The sequence below is a fragment of the Sceloporus undulatus genome, chromosome 1, assembly GCF_019175285.1.
Source record: "Sceloporus undulatus isolate JIND9_A2432 ecotype Alabama chromosome 1, SceUnd_v1.1, whole genome shotgun sequence".
Lineage (NCBI taxonomy): Eukaryota > Metazoa > Chordata > Lepidosauria > Squamata > Phrynosomatidae > Sceloporus > Sceloporus undulatus.
The window spans coordinates 261,459,042-261,476,499 of NC_056522.1; the positions used below are offsets into that span (position 1 = coordinate 261,459,042).

General features: G+C 40.1%; 2 protein-coding genes across 3 annotated transcripts in view; both read left to right on the forward strand.

The window, feature by feature from the left end:
* LOC121926322 (sodium/hydrogen exchanger 10-like) overlaps positions 1-17,458 on the forward strand; it is a 587,624-nt gene that overhangs the window by 197,774 nt on the left and 372,392 nt on the right. The window lies entirely within an intron of this gene.
* The window catches only part of LOC121924340 (SITS-binding protein-like), a 60,378-nt gene that overhangs the window by 37,631 nt on the left and 5,289 nt on the right, over positions 1-17,458 (forward strand). The window contains exons 9-11 of one of the 2 annotated variants that reach the window (XR_006102572.1): positions 3,316-3,437; positions 8,255-8,434; positions 9,082-9,183. Coding sequence is in view for 1 of the 2 variants with exons in the window: in XM_042455736.1 (XP_042311670.1) it covers positions 3,316-3,437; positions 8,255-8,434 (302 nt within the window). In the remaining variant the exon portion in view is untranslated. The remainder of the gene's footprint in view (positions 1-3,315; positions 3,438-8,254; positions 8,435-9,081; positions 9,184-17,458) is intronic. The other variant, XM_042455736.1, reaches the window with a different exon arrangement.

The following is a 17,458-nucleotide window of genomic DNA, read 5'->3' on the forward strand; positions in this document are numbered from 1 at the left end:
GATGAGCAAAATTATGTCTTCATTACCTCCAGCCCTCTTAAAGATCAGCCAGATTGGATAAAGTGGTGTCATGGCACATTACATGTCAGGATCTTTGGGATTAGGATTTTAAAATAGCTGTTTGCTTTTGAGTACTTTGGAAGACTGAAATGTGCAAACTGGTTCTAAAATTGCCAGAAATGGCTGGTGCTACTTCATCAGGGCAGATGCTTGGATACAGAATATTTAGCCATTGAAACTATAGGATTTCTCTTAATGGCACTGTGCCCCATCAGCTACAAGACTGGAAAGGGCTCCAGAGAAAAAAAAAGTCATCGACTACACACAGTTAGTGATGAATTAAAAAATAGCTCTAGCTTTATTTATTACATTTACAGCTTTTTGGTGCAGCTTGGGGCAGGGACCCAGTCACTGAGAAGTTTGCCTACCTTCTCCCACCACCAAGTGCACATTATTGAGGAGCTTTAATGGACTGGAACCCAACAGGGGTGGGCAGAAAACATGGGGCCTTCCTGCTATCTTGGCGTGTGGATGGCAATATCCATCCCCAAGGTGGCCAGCTGCCTACAGTCTCCACCCTCAAAACCTTATGAGGGAGACACGTGTGAGCTACATTCACTGAGTCCAAGCAACATGGCAGGTGTGCTTAGATGTATAACAGACAGACCAAAGAGGGAACTTTTTGTTGCCTCAAACAGTTCCTACTTCTCCCAGTAGCTGGTTCTGCAATGCCAAGGGGGGCATGTTGGATACTGGCAGAAAACTGGGCACCTTCCTCTTCTCTGTATTATATGGTGTTTCAATGAGTTCAACTTCCTGGATAGTTCTTTTAAAGTCCAAGCTACAATATGGAACAGATTCTTCATCCTACTGACATGGAAGCCACCAGCAGCCAGTATAGAGGTCTTACACAGGCTTGGCCTAGAATGCTGTCCTCTAGAGTGTGCCAGACCAGATGAACTGCAGAACATTGCAAAACAGAGCCAAGGTTGTTGCAGCAAAGGTGACAAGTGTAATCCTGATTCAATTCTTTATGGTAAATTATGAGCCTATCATTTGCCAATGAGAGGGACAGTTGGGGGGGGGGATTGTTGCAACACAAAATGTTTAGTGGTGCATCAACTTTAAGGACCCCTTCATGTAGTACAGTTTGTCCTAGAAAGTGTTTCCAAGCCAGGAAGACTGCTTATTGTTAGAAGATGAGAAAGAACTTTGTGAAAGTGACTGGAGGCTTGGGTTTACTTAGATGGGCAACTGTTGCTACTGCTGCCAAGTGACTTGATCTGCCATTCTGTGAGCATCCTGCAGCCATTTTGTCGTTGCCATGCATTCAGGAATGTCTTTTTATGCCAACAACAGCAACAATAATAATTCTGGTTTGTAGAAAATGCCTGTCTGATGGGGACAAAGCTCTAAATTTGGAAACACAAATTTAAACAGTAGTACCTATTGTAGTTGCAATGGTTACAGTATTTAAAAACTGACCTCTCAAGCTGTGTAGTCATGCAGCTGCTTGGTCAAAATATCAAAATTACATAATAGAAGGTTTCAGAGTTGTGACTAAAGATCTATCCTAGGATACCAGCAGCAAAACAGAATCCCATTTCCTTATTTTACTGCAATGATGAAATCCTGGACCAGTAAGGATGAGTAGAACACTACAGAAGGTATCAAAACATGAAGACACAAGGAGAGGCCTAATGCCTAATTTGCATGACAATTCCTTGGAATGATCCTGACTACAGAACTGAAGCATCTTCATGGAGTGTCTTCAACAATGACAACAGTTTTCTTAAGATACTTCTGTGGATTGTGATGCTGATTAAGATGATGTGATGATCTAATTTATGTGCCCCAAAAGACCAATGAGCAAAGCAAGAAATAAACTCTTCATGTCCAAATATTTTAGGCATCCATAACTTAGTTTTTCTTGGTTAAAAAGGTCCCCCCTTTATGGAATACATGATACATGTATGGGTTGTGTTGGTTCTAGATATACAGTATATACACTGTGTATATCCTTCTGTTGACATGCTGAAATAACACTGTACAACATAGCATTTTCCTTGCATAAAGAAGTTATTGCTAACTATGTGAAATGGTCTTAAGTCTTATGACAGCAGAAACTGTCTGTGACTACTGTAATGCCATGAGTTAGATGTAGATTTGTTCTTCTTAGAACAGACCTATGTTGTGATTAACTTGGGCCATACTCTGAGCATGATACTAAGTTTGGATCCAGGCCATCACATCACAACTAGGAGTTGGCATGACTCTTAAAAAATTCAGAAGCAATAACTTCTGTAAATGCAAATTTAGTTGTTATCCAGAGTAAATGAAATACACAACTAAGGAATTCTTTCTTTTCATTATTGTTAATGCAATCTTTCTCCTAGATTTAACATCTTACATAGGTCACCTGTTATGAATATGCCTTTCTTTTCTAACTCCTGTCTATTGGTGTTACATATCTTCTTGCTAAGTGTGCATCTGCACTGTAGAAATAATACAGTTTGACACCACTTTAATTGCTGCAGCTCCATCTATGGAATCCTGGGGTTTGTAGTTTTACAAGGTCTTTAACCTTCTCTGACAAAGAGTGCTGCTACCTCACATAACTACAAATCCCAGAATTCTGTAGAATGCAGCCATGACAGTTAAAGTGGTGTCAAACTGCATTATTTCTTCATCCTAAATCAATGAATGTGAAGTATATACCAGACAGAGATACATAGATTTCCTTCCATTCTTTTAACATTAGACTATTTGGATAATTTCTTTACAATTCTGTTGTTTGCACTGTGCCATAAGTTGGTCCATCCATTGTACAGTATTGCACAATTATGCCATATAAGCTCTCGGACATTTACACTTGTGTCACTGGCAGAATTAATAGTATGATGGTGGACAAGGTTTCCGAATTGCCAGATGAAATACATCATAATTCTGGAAAGCTCTAATGTGGTACAGAGATACTGTGATGGGAGGTGGAGGTGTTAGAACCATATTTTAATAGTGCTCTGAGCATTCAAGAGAATACAGAATCCTTGCCACAGGGTTGAGATTTCATGCAGCCTTCCAGTATTTCAGCTCCCAGTAGCCCTATACAGTATATTCAGTGGTGTGTGATGTTAGGAGTAACAGTCTAACCATATTTGCAGGTTTCCATCTCTGTCATGTTACAACAATTCAGGTTTTATTGTGCATCTAACCTGGTGATTCCTTAAATTAATGAATCTAGGATTAAAGCTGGATAAATATTTCCATCATTTCTTTTTCCTACTGTCCATTTGGTTTTCTGTATGCACTGTACAGGAGGGACTCTTACAAGTGGATTTTTGACTGATGAAGAACTGTATATTAGATGGCTCCAGATTGTGACTTTTCTTCCTGTGATGTCTTTCAGCACTCCACCATGGGTCTGTTGTGATGACTGGGTAAGTGTATCTTCATGCCTCAAGTATGCATGTGCTTTATGAAGATGCCAAGACCAAACTAATATGTTTAATGCTAAATAAACAAATGCTTGACATTTCCCCCACTATATCATTTCCTTCTTGGGTGTCAGCCACTGTGTGTGCGCCACTGGTAGTGTGAATCTCTCAGCTCTTTTCCCTCTGGGTATTTATTTATTTATTTAGGTATTTATATCCCGCCCTTCAGCCCTAATGGCTCTCAGGGTGGCTTACAATATTATTTTTGATCAGACAGTTCCCTGCCCTCAGGCTTACAATCTAAAAGACACGAAACAAAAGGAGAAGGGAATGATGGAGGGAAAGGGGATGAGGTCCTCTAAGGCCTGGACCAAGGCAGATGGATTGGAGGGAGGGCTCTTCCTTCTTCCAGGCTAGTCCTGATGGAACTGGACTTGCCTAGTGAACTCCCTCTCAGGCCGGCAGATGGCAGTTGTGGAGAGCGGAGTCTCCTTCCTTCAGGTAGTTGCTAGTGTTGTTGTCTGCCCAGTATCTCATGGGACTGATTCACTACCACTGAGCTTGAGGTAGATAAAAGAGAATTGATTTATTCTTTCCTCTTTAAAACATCTCCCTTCACTTCTGTTTTCCTTTTCACAACATCAGCAGCCTCATCCAGCACTGCAGCAGTGGAGTGAGGTGTGTCTGTCCATGTTGGAGTCTTAAATTCAACTGCATACCTTCTTAATAATGTTCTACTCCACCAGTTTTTCTGTTGAGAGATTTTCCAATTCAGACTGCTGCCACCACCGCCACCACCAGTGCTGCAGCTACCACTACCAATGTTTCTATAAAACCCTATGTAGAAAATATACAAAAGCCCACATCTCCCAATATGAGACTATCCAATTTTAAGATTGTTGAGGGGGTGGCTTTCTCTCCATCTCATCACCATCATAGGGACATTTGGTGAGCACACAGGAGAGAGCCTTCTTGATGGCTGCTCCCAGGCTGTGCAGTTCCCTTCCACTTAGGTTAGTTAGGTTGGCCCTTATGTTGTGCTGCAGCAGGCTGTAATTCCAGGCCTGCAAAAGATTTTGTTCAGCGCTGAACATGGATACATATTACTGCTATAAGACAAGCTTTATTAGTGGCAAATGATGCAGCAGATAGTATTCAACAGAGAAGCATTCTAGCCCTTTCACCAATGGATCTAGCATCCCCATGCAGCCAATAGTAGAATTGGGCTCCTAAACAAATAATTCAGCTGAGACTATCCCCAGCCAGTGAACCAAATCCTACTCACTGGGAAACCTCTGGGCTGGTATGTACTCCCCCACACAAGTGAGGATAATGGAAAATAAACTTTCAAGTGTTATATAATTCAGAAACAAAAAAGAAAGTCAAAGTACATGTGACCCATCTCCCCTGCTGCTGTTATTGTTTTTTACTACCTTCAAGTTGAAAGTGGGTAGAATACTGACCTAACTATAGACCTAACTATAGCTGGGCAGAGGCATGTCTGTCATATAATACAGTACTCCAAAATGAGAGACCATATAATAAAGTACTCCTGTTTTTTTATTGTTTTTAAGAGTTTCTTACAAACAAAACATACCAGTCCCACATTGACTTTTGACATAACATATAAAGACATTACATAACATAACATTGAGCCATATTACATACATCACCTAGACACCCTATTACATGACTAAAATTACAAAAAACATAGAAAGCACTTCCCATTGCTCAGTTAACTCTACATTCAAGAATTACGAACTTGTTATGTCTTGAATTTGTTTATTTCTTGGTAACCAATCCTTCAATCATAACATACAAAAGTGTTCCCTAAAAGTTTATTACAGAAAGAAAGAAAGGAGAAAAAATAAAGTACTCCTGTGAATGAGAGACCATTAATTCTCATCAGCAGCCCTGCTCAGGTCTTGCAGATTCAGAACTGTGGCTTCCTTGATTGAGTTATCTATCTGTAATACAGTCTTGCACTTTTTCTACTGTCTTCTTTCTTACCAAGCATTGCTTTCTTTTCTAATGAATCATGTCTTCTCATGACATGTCCAAAGTATGATGGTCTCAGTTTAGTCACCTTGCCTTCTAGGGAGAGTTGAGGCTTCATTTCCTCTAGAACAGTGAAGAAAGCAGATTTGAAATGTGGTGCTGAGGATACCATGGACCGCCAAAAAGAGAAACAAATGGGTCCTTGAACAGATCAAGCCTGAAATCTTCATGGAGGCCCAGATGATCTAATTGAGGCTGTTGTACTTTGACCACATCATGAGAAGGCAAGACTCATCAGAAAATACAACTAATACTAGAAAAGGTAGAAGGTAGTTGTGGTGCTCGGAATCTCGAGTCAGCCAATCAGGAGCCAGAGATTCTGAACCAATCAGAGGCCGGCTGGGGCTATAAAAGATTTGGTGGCAGTTGAGAAGTCGGGAGTTGGAAGTCAGAGGGGGTTGATTGAGTGAGGTTGGGAAAAGACTGGTCCCGAGGAGGGCTATAGTCTTGAAGTCCCTGAGGGGACAGGGTGTTAAAAGAGTAAAGCTGATCTTTTAGACCAAGGGAAGGTCTAAAGATTGGGAAAAGGGTGGCATCTGAAATAAGAGTTGCTAGAAACCTCTACAATTGATTGATTGAGAAACAAGTTTACAACTGTTTATTATCGACAATATTTTATTCTGTTTTGTTTATACAATAAACTTATTTTGTTGATTTGAATCTGCTTGGCCTAAGTGATGAGTTTTTGAACACGCTACCAACTATATATTTGAGGCCAGCGATTTGAAAGTTTGTTGCCTCATCATATAGGAAGAAAGATTGTTACAGTAGTAGAAAAGAGAAAGTCTGCACTCAGATGGAAAGACTCAGTCAGGAAGTTCACAGGCCTGAAGTTGAAGGACCTGAGAAGAGCAGTTGAGGATGCCTAATCTGCAGAGTCACCATGAGTCGGGGTTGACTTGAGTTCAATTAAGAAGAACCAACAACAGCTTTCTTAACTGTCCAGCTTTCACAACTATACATAGAAATTGGAAATGCAATGGCATTGGCAATCCTGAATTTTAGGTAAGAGGACTGTGAAGGAGATTATTAAAAAAAAAAGTACTAAAAAAATAAATAAAAATGAGAATTACAACAAATGCCCACTATTCACAGAAGAGCTATATAAAAAATGTGAAAGGTCAAATGATATATGAGAAAAAGAAATGTATGAAGATGAATCCCAAATCCTGGAAAGTGAATTGAAAGCCATACTCAAAGCAATTGAGAAGAACAAATCACCAGGAACAGATGACATACCAATAGAACTGCTACAACCTACAGATTCAAGTACAGTTCTAACTAAAATCTGCCAATAAATATGGAAAACAAAGCAGTGACCCACAGACTGGAAGAGATCGATATACATTCCCATCCACAAAAAAGGAGATGTTACTACAGAACCACTGTACTAATTCCCCAAATGCTCAAAATTTTGCAGCAAACACTCCTACCATATATGGAACAAGAAATCCCAGAGGAGCAAGGTGGTTTCAGGAAAGGAAGAGGCACGAAGGATCACATTGCATATATACACTGGTTAATGGAGTGCACCAAGGAATTCCCAAGGAAAGAACTTTATCACACCATGGGCTCCAGGCAGGGACGAGAATGGAACAGAAGGGGCCAGCAATGAGTATGGAATGAGTGGAGGATGCATTTTACCGCACACAAAGTCCCTCACTTGTTCCGTTCTATTCCTCATCCGTTCCAGAGGGGGCGATTTTTGAGAACTGTTCAAAACAGTTCTCAAAAATCTCCTCCTCTGGGGACAGATTGGGAACGGAAGGGCAGGGAACAGAACGAGTGAGGGACTTCCTTGTGTGCAGTAAAATGCGTCCCCCACTTGTTCCGTTCCCTTCCAAGCTCCTTTTGGCCCGTTCTCGCCCCTGCCTGGAGCCCTGTGCGATAAAGTTCAAAACCTGCATGTGCTTTATTGACTTCAGTACAACCTTTGATGGCATCATGAAAAACTATGGAATGCTCTGAAAGAAATAGAAGTGTCACTACACTTGATCATCCTAATGCATAACTTGTACTCACGATAAGAAGCTGCCATCAGAACTGAGTATGGAGAAACAGAATGGTTCCCAGTTGGAAAAGGGGTCAGGCAACGTCTATTCAACTTGTATGCAGAGTAAGTTTAGAGTCAGAGGCAGGAGGGGTGAAGAGTGGGGCGGGGGGGGGATATTAACAATCTAAAATATGCAGATGACACATTACTACTAGCAGAAACCAACAAAGATCTGGAGCAATTATTGAAGAAGGTCAAGGAGGAAAGTGTCACAGTAGGCTTGATACTGAACATTAAGAAAACAAAAAATAATGACAACGGAAGATCTACAAGAGTTCATCCTAGATAACAAGAAAATTGAAATCGTCAAAACGTTTCCTTATCTTGGATCAAACACTGAGTAGGAAGGGGACTGCTATTAAGAAAGTAGAAGGCTAGGATTGGGAAGGGCAGCTGTGAAAAAAATGGACACGATCTTAAAGATCAAAGATGTAACTCTGAACACCTACAGAGGCAGTGGTGGTAATGGTCATGATGATTAAGATGATCAAAACAGCAATTAGATTGGAATTTTCATCCATGGTTAATGATGAGCGATCTGGGTAACTTCCATATATAATGCCTGTTGTGTCTATTTGTCACATGTGAAGATTTATTTTCTATGCCTCTCTCTTCCTCTTTTGGGAAGAAATAAATCAAGCTCAAAAGAACGATTTGCTAAATATGTTTTCCATTGATCCAAATAATACACTAACTTTGTATCTTTCAGGTGCTGAATCTCACCAGGCACTACATCCAAAGGCACCAGAATTTTGTGGTACCCCTCATTGAAAAGTACAGCAAGGAATGGCTCTCCATGGGATACCCTGTTTTCCGACCCATATGGTGGCTCAGCCCCACTGATCCAATCACTTTTACCATTGATGATGAATTCCTCATAGGAGATGAGGTAATTTTTTTTTTAAATGATTTCTGCAGTAACATGTTTTAGGTTGCGATTAACCATTACAGAGGTTGGATATTTAGCATGTTTGGATTTATGTTGCAACATAGATTTTTATCACTCTACAGTCGCCTGGCAATGTGCTGTGGAATCCTGGGATTTGTAGTTTAGTGAGGGTATTTAGAATGACCAGCCAGAGAAATCTTAGACCTCACTAAATTACAAACTCCAGAAGTCCACATGATATTGCCGTGGCAGTTAAAGTGGAATATTGTGTTTTAACAGTGTAGTATGATAAGCATCTTAAAATGTCAGATCTCTCTATATACAGCTGGACAATCTGTATGCAGGTCTGAAGAGACAAACTGAATATATGAGTGGTACAGTGCTTGCAGAAATTTCATAAACCATAACGGAAGAAATTGCTAGCAAATGCCCAAACAGAAAGATCCTTGTTGAGGAAGAATTGTGTGATTTCTGCAAATAAAAGTGTTGTCTCACCAGACTTTTGGCAACGGACACTTCCAGAATTTGGAAGCAATTGATTACATAAGAATGTCTGAAATCCTGCATCACTAGCAGATTGTAAATTCTCACCAGATATAGCGATGTGTTTCCTCCTCCTCCACAGACTTGACTTATGTGTTTTTTAGCTGGACGACCAGTAGCCAGGAGGACTGACTCTGTTCCTTCACAACCACCTGGCCCCAGAGGACCACTGGAAGGTCCAAGAGGATGCCCCTTTCTTCCTTCAGGTAGTTGTGAGAACAGAACTGACTGGATGCCTGGATGTCCCTTGTTCTCATCCCAACCTCCATTGGCCACTGGGCTAGAAAATAGGAAGGCATCTCATGGAGGGAGCTGTAGCAGATGGAGATGCTGAATTCCTCTATCCACCTACAACCAGAAAGTTACATAAGCAGGCATAACTGTGTGTCACTTACAGGTTGTCAGTGCATGAGTTAATTTATTTAATTTTTTCTATGTCGCCCAGCATTCTGTTAATCACATACTCAAACAAGTCCACTTTTCACTCCTGTATTTATTTATTTATGGGGGGGGGGGGGTTGCAGAAGGAGAAAGACAATACAAACTTTGCCAACTTTCCCAAGCCTTCCAGGACTCACCACCATATCTTTTAATATCTCATTAAAAGACCTTACTGTATAGCCAGGGAGTCAACCAAATGCCTGGTCAAATAAAAAGGTCTTTACAGGTTGTGGAAGGAGAGCAAGGAGGAGGCCAGCCTGGTTTCCCTTGGGAGAGATTTCTGCAGCCTGGGAGCAACCACTGAGAATGTTTTCATGTTCTTGAAATGCTGCCTTCCCACCCCCTTGGCAATGCATTAGGCAGAAGTACTACACAAAACTTTGAAAAGTTTCCCTCCCAAGGCAGTGTCTTTCTAGCCACTGAATCATATTTATTATTCCTAAACTCCCATAACCACCCTACCTTTGGCAGGGTGTTCACTGAAGTGATTGTGAGTTATGTGACATTCCACAGCCTCTAAATCACCCTGCAGCACTTGTATTTCACCAGCACAGTTTACAATGCTTTAGGAAAGCAAGCTACTGCCTACAGAAACAGTGTTAAATATGGAGCTTTTTATTTAGTGACTCCCTATATCTTGCTTTGTATTTTCTTAGTTCTTTGCCCCCTTCCTTCCTCCTCCCCTCCAAATTTATGGGTCCTAGTACAATCCTTTGAGAAAATCTATCACCCATCTCTGTTAGTTCACTATGATGTTTTCTATAGTATAAACTAGATAGTAGGAGGCCCTATGGGCCTAAATACCCTAAAGGCACCAGAACCTGTCTGATCTGTACTTGGAAGGGAGACACCCAATGAATACCAGGTGCTGTAGGCAATATATTGGAGGAAAGAAATGGCAAAATCACCTCTGAATATTTCTTACCTAAGAAAATGCTATGAAATTCATGAGATCACCGTTAGTTGACAGGTGACTTGTAGGTGTGTGTGTGTGTGTGTGTGTGTGTGCACGCACGCACGCGCACACACCCTATCTTTCATAGTGAATTCTAATGCATTTGCTTTTTGCAACTAGTTGTGTAAGAGGTGAGGGTTTCTGACAGGTAAATTTTAATTATCACTTTGTTTTTATTCTTTTATGGCCAACTGCTCTTCACTTAAACCTTGTCAAAGGCTTACTGAAATCAAGATATACTATATCTTGATTACTATACTATATCTTATACTATATCCTATACAATATCAAGATATCCTATACACTAGATCATTGTTGTGTAGATATTTGAATGTCAAACTGGAACTATGACATTCCAGAATTTGAATGGAATTGAATGGAATCCTTGGAATCCTTCTGGGTGGCCTTAGTCAAGTCACACTCTCTCTGTCTAAGAGAAAAGGAAGAGCAAACTTCCTCTGAATAAATCTTGCCAAGAAATCCATAGTATAGGAGTTAATTTGAAGGCATATAAACAACAACAAAAAGTGTCTTCAAGTGGTTTCTGACTTATGATAACCCTAAGGTAAACGTATCTTGGGGTTTTCTTGGCAAGATTTGTTCATAGAGGATTTGCCCTGGACTTCCTCTGTAGCTGAGAGAATATAAGTTTCTGTGGCCAAGTGGGGATTCATATTCACTCTAAAACAAACATATGCCTTCTTTAATTCTTAAATCTGCCCAATTAAAAAATAATAATGAAAGATGTACAGTCTCATTACAGCTGACTGACCATACCCACAGATTCAACCATACATAACTTGAAAATATGCATAATTAATTAATTAATTAATTTTCAAAGCCATTGTGTATAATGGGACTTGCACATCCACAGATTTTGGTATCCATGGGAGTCCTGGAACCAAATCCCAGTGGACACCAAGGGCCCAGTGTACTTAGTCCTGGTTTTGTAAATAACACTGAAATTCTACACATGTCTAAATAAAAGAAATTCCCAGTGAGTTCAATGAGAATGAATTCCAGGTAAGTGTATTTTCTATTATTGCCTAAGTGAGCCATAAATTTAGAAATAAGATAATACTGATTAGAAGATCACTAGCAGTTAGAAACCTGTGTTATGAGGAACACTGTCCATATGAAGTTTAGTTGCATACAGGAAGCCCACAAGCATAACATGAAAGCAGCTGCAACCTCACCAGCAACTGATATATTGGGACATACTTTCTTGGCTAGTTCAGTGTATACATAAGGTTAAAAGAGTGGCTTACCTTTCTTGAATTCAGTGCTAATTTGGGAGGTAGCCAGGTCCTATCACACATCAATTGCCATCAAATTGCCACCTGGGTCCGTCCTTGATGCAGCCAGGGTTGTCTAAACCACTTAGGCAGCAATTTTTAGAAGTCGGAAGCTTCCATTTTCTAAAGGGTCCATGGAAACGGCTTAAATGACCTGGGCTGCATCAAGGATGAACCCGAGTGGTGATTCAGCAGCAGTTTATATGTGATAGGACCCAGCTGCCTCCTGAATTAGCACTGAATTCGAGACAGGTAAGCCACTCTTTTAACCCCATGCGATAGGATCCTATGTCTAGCAGCCACTGATAGTCCCATTTGCTATTAATTTGTCCCCCAAAACACTTTTTAAATCTGTGGAAGCTGGCAGCCATTAATACATCCTTTATTAGCAAATTCCACAGTTCTATTTGTTGTGTGAAGTCCTTCATATTATCTGCCTTAAATCTTCCACTATGCACTTTCAATAGATGATTCTGTGTTGAAGTAAGACAAGAGGATAAAAATTCTCCCTACCCACTTTCTCCACCCCATGTGTATTTTTATACACTTCTGTCATGTCTTCTCCCTTAGGCACATTGTTTTCCAAACACTGTAGTACTTTCTCTAACTCCTTAATAATTTTGCTTTCCCCTGTCTGCACTTTCTCTCCCTATATAATAGCCTTCTCCAGGTTCGGGACCAGAATTGCACCCATTATTCCCAGTGTGGCTGCAACATGGATTTCTATAAAGGCAGTCTGATAATGGCAGATTTTTCCCCCTAATTATGCCCCACATGGAATTTGCCTTTTTGCAGAAGCCACACACTGGGTTCACGTATTGAGTGTGCTGTTTAGCTCACCTCCAAGGTCCCTTTCTTGCTAAGTTGCTGTCAGTTCAGTTCCTTTTAGTGTATATATTATATTTATTTGTTGTTGTTTGGTTGGGGTTTTGTTTTACACCAGTGTGCATCTACAGTTGTATACACTGAATCTCATTTGGGGTTGTATTGGCCACTTTCCCTATTTGGAGAGATCCCTTTGAAACACAGTTTGTTTTTGTTCCCATAGCTATTATTTTGAATGGTCAGTAAATTTTACCACCTTAGTTCTCACAGGTAACTCCAAAACCATTTATGAACAAGTTAAAAAACACTGGTCCCAATTGTAGTCACTGACAGGCCCTCTATTATAAGACTTTTTAGACTTTATGACGATCAACCCAAATAACATAATGGCTACACTGATTAATACTTACAAATGATAGGTTAGAGATGGCTTTGGGTCCAATATATAGTTGAAACTGGCTGGTTCACATAATGCTTGACTTAGTATGCCAGTTCATGTTCCTGGGGTATCGTGACAATTTATCTGCATGAATAACCCACAAAAGCTCAAACCTTACTTCAACACTCTTGGTGGTGTCATTTCATATATTCATGTTTTTAGCAATCAGTATCAAAGTAAGAGAAGAATCTACTGCACGTCTGATTAATTCTAAAGCAGGTGTTTGGGGGAAGTAGCTCTGGATATTTTGGGATGTAGCCCTTATAAGGTATGAAAACTGGAGGAAGAAACATCAGCAATTTAAGATATGCAGATGACACCATACTACTAGCAAAAAATAGCAGACTTGGATCAATTACTGGAGAAAGTAAAGAAGAAAGTGCAGACAGAGATTTACAACTGAACATTAATAAAACAAAGTAAACAATGAAGACATTGAGATAGTGAAAGATTTTCTATACTTGGATCAGTCATTGATCCAAATGGGGACTGCAGTCAAGAAATCAGAACACTAGGGCTTAGAAAGCAGCTGTGAAGGAACTAGACAAGATCCTGAAGTGTAAAATATATCATTGAATATTAAAGTTAGTATTGTCCATGCTATCATATTTCCAATTTCTATGTATGGTTGTGAAAGTGGACATTGAAGAAAGCTGATAGGAAGCAAATCAGTTCATTTGAAATGTGATGTTGGAGAAGAATTCTATGGCGGTTTACAGACCGCCAAATAGTACGTCATCAATACGTACTAGGGTTAGGAAGGGGCGGTGCTTCCGCACCCCCCTAACCCTAGTACGTATTGAATACGTACAAGATGGCGGCGCCCTGTTCATACGGGCACCGCCATCTTTGTGTATCGGACGCTGAGCGTCCGTACGCGTCGCGCCACTTGTGACGTAGCGAGCGTGCCCCTGGCGCCTCGCTACGTTGCAAACGCAACTTAAAAAGAAGCTCCATTTTGGAGCTTCTTTTTCGGTCTGCGCGGGAGTCGGGCCGTGTGAAGGCTCCGGCTCCCCCGTGGATCTACTGGCGGCGGCAGCAGACCGCCGCAAAGCGGCGGTCTGTACCCCGCCTATGAATACCATAGAGTGCCAAAAAGACAAATATATGGGTCCTAGAGCAAATCAAGCAGACAAAACTGAGTCTGCTGTATTTTAGTCATATCATGAGAAGACAGGATTTGCTAGAAAAGACAATGATGTTTGGCAAGGTAGAAGGCAGTAGGAAAAAAAAGAAGACCCCATTACAGGGGGATAGACTGATCTGAGGAAGCCATGGCCCGGAATTTGCAAAACCTCAACAGGGCTGTTGGTGACTTGTGAGACTCTCATTCATAGGATTGCCATATGTCTAAGTCAACTGTATAGCAGTTAATAACAAGCTGCCACAATCCTTCAGGATTGGCTATGCTTAGTAGGGCTGCATACTATGCAACTGTCCCGATTTGGCTGGGACAGTCCTGATTAATCTGTCATTCTCTATTTACAACTGCTCTTAAAAGTCCTGGTCTCTCCTCATCCCAATGTCCTCAGTTTGCTTCAATAGCTGCAAACCAAGTTCAAAGTACAACAGTAGTTTATACTGAGCAGGGGAATAAGACAGAAAGGGGTATACTTGCCTTTTCATGTAGACTATAGCAAAAACAAACTGCTGCAGCCTCTCCTAGCTTGTGTTTCCATCCTTATTAATATCTTTTGCCATCTTAACCACACTCTGATTTCACTTGCTCACCGGTGTCCTGGTCTCCATCTGTGAGATGATGGAGGAATGGGGCTGATGGCAGCTGTAGGCCAAAAACACCTGGAGGGCCACAGTTCCAAGCTCTGTTTTAAAAGAAGAAAACCAAGATGATTGCCTCATGAAGGTCCAAAATAAAATAAAAAGTCAGGAATCTCACTTGATGGCAGCAAATGGAGAACTGGGTAGGGCTTGAGGAAATTCTGCCATGTAAAGCCAGGTCTGAAAGAGTAGGGAACCTACTTCTTGACTTGAAATTACAGTGATTGTAAAAGGGAGCTCAGAGTATAGTTTAATGAATAATTTCCTCCCTGAAACATATGTGCATTAAGGTGTGGGAGGAACTGAAGGGGAAATAAAGCCACTCTTGGTGTACGTTACAGGGTACACATAGAGGGAGAGAGCCAGCATGGTGTAATGGCTTGAGTCTGCACTATGATTCTGGAGACCAGGACCCATCTTTGGCAAGTCACATTCTCTGTTCCCTCATCCTCAGAGGAAGGCGAAGACAAAGGCAAGAAAACTCCATAATAGGTTCAATTTAGGGTCACCTTAAGTCAGAAATGACTTGAAAAAAACCAGCAGCACAATATATAAAGGGAAAGTGAAGCATACTTTCAAATTCTGTGCTTGGAATACACATCTCATGCCCCACATGTGTAAGAAAACCATTGGATGGTACTGGCCAGAGATTTGGGGAATTGTGGTAAAAAAAGATCAACATTCCCAGGTTCTGAGTTGCAGTCATTTTGACTTTACAATGATAATCAAAGCTAGCCAAAACTATTTTGCTGCCTGAGATGAAGGGCAAGATGGCATATGGCCTTCAAATCCCGAGTCTCCTTCCTGGCACAGAATCCAAGCAGACTCTTATTATAGGCAATAGCTAAAAAGGTATGTTTAAATATTATCATATTACATATAAAAAGTATATATAGGAGATAAGATTAATATATATGTAAAAATATATATAAAAGTATATAGGGATAAGAATAAAAAGGTATATTATCAATGTTTATGCTGTGACAGATAAATATTGCTATCTTTTATGGATAACATCTTACAATATTATTATAATGTTTATTTATATTCCACCTTTTCCCCAATCTAGGATTTTAAGCGATTAAACCACATGCAACTTTATAATGCATATCATACACAAATAAAAATTAATAAAGTAACAAAGAATTAAAAGCAATTAAAAGCAAGACCAATAAAAGAAAACAGCAAATAAATAACACAGCACATTCTGAGATTTCAGTAATTATGTGAAATGCCCAGTAGACTGTCACTGCTGCCCTTCCAGCACCAGCTAGGTGAGATGGCTTTCTCAATCTGCCTAACATTAGGGCCAGCTCTGGTGATAATATTAAAACTTTGTAACCCATACCAAGAAAACAGTGAACTGAATGCAAATGTCTAAGTATAAAAATATGTTTGGTTGGGTTTTCTGGTCCACCATAAAAATTAGATCTTTCTTGCCTTCACCTTGGTAAATACTTCCCAAATGCTTGCTCTTTATATTCTGGAAAACTACACTGAGCTCATTTCTACTAAGGTGCCATTGGGCAGGGCAAAAGGAGACATGGGGTGTATCAGCTGTCCTGCTTTGAAACCCCTTAAAGTACAAAGTCAAAGGACTGATGTCTAAAGTCCTTTAGATGATGATAGCAATGATGCTACCAACTAATTCAACCTTTGTTTGTCTAGATGAAAAAAATCAATCGCATCCTACAGTTATGTTAGAATCAATTAATATTAACAAGTGACTGGAAAGAGATTAAAGAGCAATTAACATTTTAATTGCCTTTCCAGTTAAAGTTCAAATACTGCCAATGTCTAATTAATTTGTTTGAAGCAGTTCCCTCTTTGCTGAATTTATGATTAATATAAAATCATAAATATTTCTGTTAGATCAAGGCAACAACACATTGATCTCCTGGGTCTTTAGTCTTAAGACTGCTACATAGTTAGAGCTACAGCATTGTCTTTAATCATATTAAGAAGTCTCTCACTCAGAGGTCATTAGGCCCTTGAAATGCTGCAGCGTTTAGTGTATAATTGTAGCCTTTTATTACAAAAAGGAGAGAGAGTATCATTAAAACAATTTAGATATATATTTCTGCTCTGGTATTTTAAATGGTCTTGACTGGTACAGTATTAAAAAGAAAATCACTAGAAACAGGTCTTTCCCCTTTACTAAAGGTGCATTACTATGCTGCATATTCAAAATACTCCTTCACACAAAAAAGGTATGCAAACTACAAATCTTGCACATCAGTGATTGCCTTAGACATTTTGACACCTGGAGTGAAAAACTCAAATGACCTTCCTCCCACTTTCTCCCAGAATTGGTAGACTGTTTCTAAAATGAAACACATTTCTGCCCGAATTGATCCCTCTCACCAGAGCTGCCTCATAGGCCTATCTGTCTAATCATCTCTCATGCATTACTTATTTTTTTCTTCTTCCCCTGCTGGTTCTCCTCCTCTTCCTCTTCCTCCACATGCTATTGTTGTGCTCATTGTTGCTGTTGTGGTTGTTGTCACTGTTCCTTTTCTTGCTGTCCATTCTGTCCAAACAAGCTGAAATTGTTCCTATATAGTATTAGTGGCTAATCAAGTGATAATGAATTTGCAACCATTAGGTCATTCTCTATGATACAAAACAGCCACTGCTTCTGTAGATAATGATAGATTATGTGTGACTTACTCTCCTACATGAAGAATATAGCATACAAGCAAACTTCTTCCTTCTGTGATCTGGAAAGAAAAATCACAACTAAGTGG